This window comes from Colobus angolensis, unplaced genomic scaffold, assembly GCF_000951035.1.
Source record: "Colobus angolensis palliatus isolate OR3802 unplaced genomic scaffold, Cang.pa_1.0 Scaffold88, whole genome shotgun sequence".
NCBI classification, from domain to species: domain Eukaryota; kingdom Metazoa; phylum Chordata; class Mammalia; order Primates; family Cercopithecidae; genus Colobus; species Colobus angolensis.
In genome coordinates, this window is record NW_012122709.1 from 6,596,131 (window position 1) to 6,604,417 (window position 8,287).

Sequence of the window (8,287 nt, forward strand, 5' to 3'; positions counted from 1 at the left end):
TATAGGCGCCCGCCACCATGCCCAGCTAATTTTTGTATCTGTAGTAGAGATGGGGTTTCACCACATTGGCCTAGCTGGATTTTTTTTATTGGTCTTAAGCAAATAGGTTCCCAGATAATTTCCTGCAGCATTATGGTGAGATAGTATCACCTTAGAAATACAAGAACAGTGGGCTTAAAAGTCAGAAGTAGAGGCAATGCTAATTTACTGTAGAGTTTTTGAAATAGGAAATAGAAATGCCTTGTCCTACAGCTATAGGTAATTCCCAGGGAAATTTGGGGAGAGGGGTAAAATCTTCCAAACTTCTCCCCATTTCCCTCACAAATTGCAAATTATCATATGCTACTTTCCACTTACCATTTCTCCCCAAATTCTGATTCCCTAAGTAGTCTGATTTGCACTAAGGATTGAAAAGCTAATATTTGCAAACACTAACAGCCTAATGTATTATCATATTTTTAAAGAGCATAGAGAGATATGTGGTAACTGAAAAATGTGAACTGCTGATTATGTCATCTTTGGCTATGTGGCAAATGGAAGCTCTTAAGCAGGGGAGCTTTTCTAGTAGACCAGATAGATATATAGCAACCTACTCTACCTAAGGTAAGTTGACACTGAGATGCTGATTTTATGCTCAAGATTACCATCTTTCCCAACAGAATTAATTGACCAGTATCTGAATTATAAAAGGGGGAACTGTAAGCTCACCTGCAATGCTTCACCACACACTCATTGCTGCAGTATTCATTGTCCCAGTCCTTACTCACAATGGGAGGGTTCTCACAACCAGACCTCACACATCGAGGCTGGGGTGAGAGTGCCACAGGACTCCCACTCACCAATTCAACATCCATCTGAGAAGGAGACTCAACCTGTGAGAGCAAGAGAGTACCAAAGTGGATTAAATTGCTCCCTGCCTAGCTAGCTAGTTGAAACCAATGAAGCAAAAGGTATTACAATTCCTCACACTGGGGGTAAAACTGGAGAAGAAGGTGAGTTCTTGGTCTCCCCCTCAACAGTCTAGCTTCAGAACTTTGCCAAGCAGAATGACGGAAGATTTTTTCCCATCAGGAGAAAGGTGGGCATGTGGTAATGCTTTTTTCCCCCCTTAAGCCTGGCTAGTCAAGTAAAGTAGTGGGAATAAAGAGGTAGTGCCTTTTTTTTTTTGAGACAGAGTCCTGCTCTGTCTCCCAGGCTGGACTGCAGTGGCGCCATCTCGGCTCACTGCAAGCTCCGCCTCCCCGGTTCATGCCATTCTCTTGCCTCAGCCTCCTGAGTAGCTGGGACTACAGGTACCTGCCACAACGCCCGGCTAATTTTTCGTATTGTTAGTAGAGATAGGGTTTCACCACGTTCTCCAGGCTGGTCACGAACTCCTGACCTCAGGTGATGCACCTGCCTTGGCCTCCCAAAGTGCTGGGATTACAGACGTGAGCCACCACGCCTGACCATATTTATGTGTTTTAAAAAACAATGGTATGAACCAATTAAATTTTTCTGGCTATACCCTCTGCCCCACACACATTTAAAACATCAAGCTAAGGAACTTAAGACCCAAGATAAATGAAAAGCTTTCTATGTCCAAAGTTTAAGATCCTTGGGTAAACAACTCTGAAAAATAACTGTTTAGGCTATATCCTGTCCAGCTGAACTAGTGGCCTCTGCTTAGTTAAGGAATGATCCTTATCTTCATGTATCTCACTAAAAACACTATGGGGTACACGGTGGCTCAACGCCTGTAATCCCTGCACTCTGGGAGGCCGAGGCGGGCGAATCACAAGGTCAGGAGTTCAAGACCAGCCCAACCAACATGGTGAAACTCTCTCTAGTTAAAAATACAAAAAATTAGCTGGGTGTAGTGGTGAGTACCTGTAATCCCAGCTACTCGGGAGGCTGAGGCAGGAGAATCACTTGAACCCAGGAAGTGGAGGTTGCAGTAAGCCAAGAGTACACCACTGCACTCCAGCCCAGGCAACAGAGTGAGACTCCATCTCAAAAAAAAGAAAACAAAACAGGGTGGGCACAGTGACTCACACCTGTAATCCCAGCACTTTGGGAGGCCGAGACAGGCAGATCACCTGAGGTCAGGAGTTCAAGTCCAGCCTGACCAACATGGAGAAACCGTCTCTACTAAAAATACAAAATTAGCCAGGCATGATGGCACATGCCTGTAATCCCAGCTACTCGGGAGGCTGAGGCAGGAGAATCACTTGAACCCAGGAGGTAGAGGTTGTGGTGAGCCGAGATTGTACCATTGCACTCCAGCCTGGGCATGGACATCTCAAAAAAAAAAAAAAACCACCAATATGGGTACCTTGGGTAAGACAAGTCACTGTTGCAAGGAAATCCCATCTGCAGGATGTTGTGTGTTCCTGGTTGCTGGGCATTAAATGCTAGTAGCAACCCCCACTTTTATTTGGTCAACCAAAAATGTTTTTATACATTTCCACTAGACTAGAGGAAAGACTCAAAATCAAAGGCTCACCTCAGGAACTACATCTGTGATCATCTCACAGATAGTCTCAGGAGAAGTTGCCTCCACTGTATGGGCCTCAGGGCTGTTATTCATAGGCCGCTCAGGACTACTTTCCACAGTTGGTGGGACTAAGGTAGTCTGCATTTTCAAAGTGGGTAGAGGCACACTCTTGATCTGCAGAGGAGGTGGCTGTTGCTGTAAATTGATTCGAACTTTCTGAGGTGGAGGCTGTTGCATGGCCTGGAGTGGAGGAGGCTGCTGCAGAATGGTAACTTGCTGCTGAGTTGGGGGCTGTGGCATCTGTTGTAATGGAGGGGGCTGTAGTCGGGGTGGAGGCAGTTGCATAGAAGCAGCAGCAGCAGCAGCTGCTGCTGCCTGCAACACTGATCGAGTGACAATCTGGGCTTGTTGACTGGGCTGGATAGTGGCTGTACTGGTTTGGCCTAACTGGAGCCCCCGGGAGGTTACCACTGTGGCTGGGATAACAGTAACCATCCCTCCTTGAGACATAGTAATGGACGAGGGCAACATTTGTTTGGTAATAATCAATTTGGTGATATTGGGCTGACCCCCAGCTCCAGAAGATGCCTGGTTTGCCACATAGGATGAAAGGGTGGAGTTAACAACAATGGATGGGGACAGGGCAGGGGGCTCTATTGAAGCTGGTGCTGGAGATGCTGGGTCAACAGTAGCCATAGGAGGTGGAGAAGGAGTTTGTGATGGTGGTGCTGGATCCAATTCCACTGTTTCCACAGTGGCCTAAAAGAAGACAAAAATAAATAAATAAATAAATAAATCACTTGGTTGTATTTACTTCTTAAAACTGCTAACAAATACTTCCAAAAAACTTCTTACTGGTTTAAATATTCATCTACCCTATCCCTCTTACCTGACACTCCTGGTTGTCTTTGTAAGCAGCCAGTGCCTTCAGATACTCTTTCTTGGCAGCCTCAGTTTTCCTCTTATATACCTGCAAAAAAGAGACTTTATTTTATTTTATTTTATTTTTTGAGACAGAGTCTCGCTCTGTCACCCAGGCTGGAGCGCAGTGGCTGGATCTCAGCTCACTGCAAGCTCCGCCTCCCGGGTTCACGCCATTCTCCTGCCTCAGCCTCATGAGTAGCTGGGACTACAGGCCCCCGCCACCACGCCTGGCTAGTTTTTTGTATTTTTTAGTAGAGACGGGGTTTCACCGAGTTCGCCAGGATGGCCTCGATCTCCTGACCTCATGATCCGCCCGTCTTGGCCTCCCAAAGTGCTGGGATTACAGGCTTGAGCCACCGCACTCAGCCAAAAGAGACTTAAAAAAAAAAAAGACTCCCCATACTCCTAGGGAAGACTGATAGTTCTGTATTATTTATCAATGAGTGACAATTCATCTTAGTCTAATCACTGACAACCCCTATCAGTGAATACAATTCTGAAAGCTAACAGTCAAGACAACCTCTATGGCAGACTCACCACTGAGCATACCTCTGAAAGACAACCAATCAACAGGAGTCTGGCAAGAATAGCTACTATTTACTTTATTTTATTTTTTCTGAGCCAGAGTCTTGCTCTGTTGCCCAGGTTGGAGTGCAGTGGCACGATCTTGGCTCGCTGCAAGCTCTGCCTCCCAGGCCACTGCACCTGGCCTTTTTTTGAATTTCTTTTTCTTCTTTGGATTTAGACTCCTGGGTTCAAGCGATTCTCCTGTCTTAGCCTCCCAAGTAGCTGGGATTACAGGTGTGCACCACCATGCCTGGCTTGTTTTGGATTTTTAGTAGAGACAAGGTTTCACCATGATGGCCAGGCTGGTCTCGAACTCCTGACCTCAAGTGATCTGCCCTCCTCAGCCTCCCAAAGGGCTGGGATTACAGGTGTGAGCCACTGGGCCTGGCCCTCTTATCACATTTAAAAAAAAATTTTTTTTTGAGATGGAGTTTCACCCTCTCTCTTGTTCCCCAGGTGGTCCAATCTCGGCTCACTGTAACCTATACCTCCCGGGTTCAAGCAGTTCTACCTCCGACTCCTGAGTAGCTGGGACTACAGGCAGCCACCAGCACGCCTGGCTAATTTGGTATTTTTAGTAGAGATGGGGTTTTACCATGTTGGCCAGGCTGGTCTCGAACTCCTTACCTCAAGTGATCCGCCTGCCTCGGTCTCCCAAAGTGCTGGGATTACAGGTGTGAGCCACCGTGCCAGGGTTTATTCTTAAATTCTTACAGTAAAATTATTACTGTGTGGGTTTAGGAGGTAAAGCTAAATACTACCACCACAAACAGCACAACAAAAGCCAAGAACAAACTAGAGGGTTTCACTCATCTATCCTTGTGATTAGCCCTTAGCCCTTCACTGTCACTAAGCAGAAGTGTGCAATTTAAGATGAAAGGGCTTGGCCCTACCAGAGCTTCTTCCACACATTATTTAAGATATTTTTGGGGCTGGGCGCGGTGGCTCAAGCCTGTAATCCCAGCACTTTGGGAGGCCGAGATGGGCGGATTGTGAGGTCACGAGATCGAGACCATCCTGGCTAACATGGTGAAACCCCATCTCTACTAAAAATACAAAAACAAAATTAGCCCGGTGTGGTGGTAGGCACCTGTAGTCCCAGCTACTTGGGAGGCTTAGGCAGAAGAGTGGCGTGAACCCAGGAGGCGGAGCTTGCAGTGAACTAAGATCGTGCCACTGGCACTCCAGCCTGGGCAACAGAGCGAGACTCTGTCTCAAAAGAAAAAAACAAAAAAATTTTAAATAGGTTTTCTGGAGTCAGTGTATGGCTGCAACTTCTAAGACAAAGGATGATATTTAAGTGTCATTAACAAACAGCTGATATTAGATAAGGACATGTAAGAAAAAACAAAACCTCTATTTTTCTCTTTAAAAACTTCTGGGCCGGGCGCGGTGGCTCAAGCCTGTAATCCCAGCACTTTGGGAGGCCGAGACGGGCGGATCACGAGGTCAGGAGATCGAGACCATCCTGGCTAACACGGTGAAACCTCGTATCTACTAAAAATACAAAAACTAGCCGGGCGAGGTGGCGGGCGCCTGTAGTCCCAGCTACTCAGGGAGGGGGGCTGAGGCAGGAGAATGGCGTAAAATCTGGGAGGCGGAGCTTGCAGTGAGCTGAGATCCGGCCATTGCACTCCAGCACGTGCAGAGCGAGACTCCGCCTCAAAAAAAAAAAAACTTCTGGAACATTCACTACTAGTTCCTCAACATTTGCTCACCTGTTTTTGCTCCTCTCCAAGACTATCCCACATGGAGGCCACAATTTTTGAAACCTCACCAAAAGTGGCATTAGGATTCTGTCCCTTGATGGCAGCCTGTGTATCACGAAAGAATAAAGCATATGCTGAAACTGGTTTCTGAGGTTCATTAGGATCTTTCTTTTTTCTCTTCTTTGGGGCCTTCTGCTTTTTCCCTGCTTCCACCACCACTGTCTTCTGGCTGGGAAGTTGCTGTAAGAGAGAAAAAGAATTAACACAATGGATGACGACAAGTATTATGTCTGCAAACTAGCCACATGTATGGAATTTTCAGAAATGCTAAAAATCATGGAAATAGCATTAAAAGACACTGGTCAAGTATGGAGAACCAATAAGAATAGGGATTGAGAGAATTATAAACTGGAAATTGGGAGGTGGAACCCTATACCCAGAAAAGAGCAGAGGAGATGGCATGGCAAGGCTAAAGAATACTGATTAAGCTCTGTATCCCAAGAATTTTACCCTAGAATATCACAGCAGAATTGATTTTGACAGGGAATGCCTCACCCTCCGGAAATCCTCAACACCATCCTCGTGAAGTGAACTAGTAGGTGAAGGGGTGGTTGAAAGACGATCTTCAGGTGACTGGGCAGGTGGTAGGATGGTGCCACCCCCTAAGCTCAAACCCAGTTGGGAACTCAGTTCTGACTGATCAATGGTGGTCAACTGGCTATGCCCCATCAAGCCAGATGTCATGTCTGTCATTGGTACATCAATTGTAACAGGTGGGTTGGCACTATACTGAGTTCCTATAGAGTGGTCCAAGTCCTGAGAGAAGCAGAAGGACTAATTAAACACTAAATAAAAAAACACCACTTTCACCCTCTAAATTTAAGATAGCTTATAAATTCCCTGCCTACACAGATTGTATCATTTAAAATACAATACATAAAATAGTCTTCAAAAATGAAAATAAAAACATAAGCTTTTTAAAAAAGTACAGAAATTAATGAATTTACTTCTTTGCACTCAAAAGAACTAAAAATAATCAGAGAAGTCATACTGTTGGACAAGTTAAAGAGCTATCAACTTATTCAGTAATCTATAGGTAGGGACAACACATTGAGTAAAGAAAAACTTCCTGTCTGTACCCTCCCAAAATAATAGCTTTTAAAATTATAATACACAGGCAGTCAGCATAAATAGGCCAATATTACAGAAGTTTGGCATCAAATATAGTGTGAAGATGTGCTACTGGTTTGATGTGCCAGAAGCCCAACACACTGATTTATATTACATAGTAATCTACAATACTATATTTGACTCAGACTTTTTTTTTTTTTTGAGACGGAGTCTCGCTCTGTCGCCCAGGCTGGAGTGCAGTGGCCGGATCTCAGCTCACTGCAAGCTCCGTCTCCCGGGTTTAGGCCATTCTCCTGCCTCAGCCTCCCGAGTAGCTGGGACCACAGGTGCCCGCCACTTCGCCCGGCTAGTTTTTTGTATGTTTTAGTAGAGACGGGGTTTCACCAGGTTAGCCAGGATGGTCTCGATCTCCTGACCTCGTGATCCGCCCGTCTCGGCCTCCCAAAGTGCTGGGATTACAGGCTTGAGCCACCGCGCCCGGCCGCTTCAGACCTTTTTTTTTAAAAAAAGCTCTGATCTGCTGGCTTCTCAACATGACTCAGACCATTTTTTAATAAATCCCTCCACGTGCCAGCTATCACATTCAAATTTGAATCCTAGAATGTGAAGGTCATAATAAAAGCAGAAAACACTTTCCCAAAAACCACAATAATTTTCTAACCAGACATTGTACAATTTTAAATTATTTTCCAAGTAAAATCTACCTACATGGTAAATTTCATTTATTCAGGTGAAATTAAGTCTTTGTTGGTGAGCCTTTAGCCACAAGAAGACACACAAGTAATACCCAAGTGTAGTAGGGAACAGAGCAACTTTTGTCTCCCCTAATGCCATGCCTGTTAGCTGGGGTAAGCCTGACAATGTCTTGCCCCTTACCATGGTCAAGCCCCCACTCAGGAGCCCCCCGCCCTGCTCCATCAAGCCATGGGTCATGCCCACAGGCATGTCCAATGTCTGGACCCCATACTGGGCTGAAAAACTGCCATCCTGTGAAGAGGAAGGGTCTGCCAGGTCATCAAAGTGGCCAACCACATCTGAGACAGCCAATGAGGGATCAGAATCCAAGGAGATAGGTGGGATTTCAAATTCCTCATCACCCAAGCTTGGTGTATGGAATGTCTGTAGGGAAAAAAGGGGGAAAAGAATTAGTGAAAAGAGGAGAAATGGCATACTACTAAGTGAAGAACATAATGGGGTACTAGAGATTCTCAGGGTACATTTTTTCTGCTTAGGATCCTATTTTATAATCAATTTCTTAGAATCTATTATTTATACCAATCTCTCTTCTGATACCCTTGGTCACTTGGTGCATTCAAGGCTGCTAACATCAGTCACAATTTTCAATTCTTTTATCTTTTCTACCATTACCACTCTTTTGTCCTAAATTATGCCTATTGTTCTAATGAAAAATTCTTCCAGTACCATTACTTAGGATACAGCCTTTATAACCTGCTTACTATGATCCTTGAAATCTCTCGGC

At 45.2% G+C, this 8,287-nt stretch overlaps 1 protein-coding gene across 2 annotated transcripts in view; it reads right to left on the bottom strand.

Annotated features, from left to right (window-relative positions):
• Nucleotides 1-87: 87 nt before the first annotated feature.
• The window catches only part of TOX4 (TOX high mobility group box family member 4), a 19,517-nt gene continuing 11,317 nt past the window's right edge, over nt 88-8,287 (bottom strand). The window contains exons 3-8 of one of the 2 annotated variants that reach the window (XM_011930927.1): nt 7,684-7,926; nt 6,232-6,492; nt 5,686-5,916; nt 3,366-3,446; nt 2,486-3,235; nt 88-872 (exon numbers count right to left, since the gene is read on the bottom strand). In XM_011930927.1, the coding sequence (XP_011786317.1) occupies nt 705-872; nt 2,486-3,235; nt 3,366-3,446; nt 5,686-5,916; nt 6,232-6,492; nt 7,684-7,926 (1,734 nt within the window). In that variant the 3' untranslated portion in view covers nt 88-704. The remainder of the gene's footprint in view (nt 873-2,485; nt 3,236-3,365; nt 3,447-5,685; nt 5,917-6,231; nt 6,493-7,683; nt 7,927-8,287) is intronic. The other variant, XM_011930928.1, reaches the window with a different exon arrangement.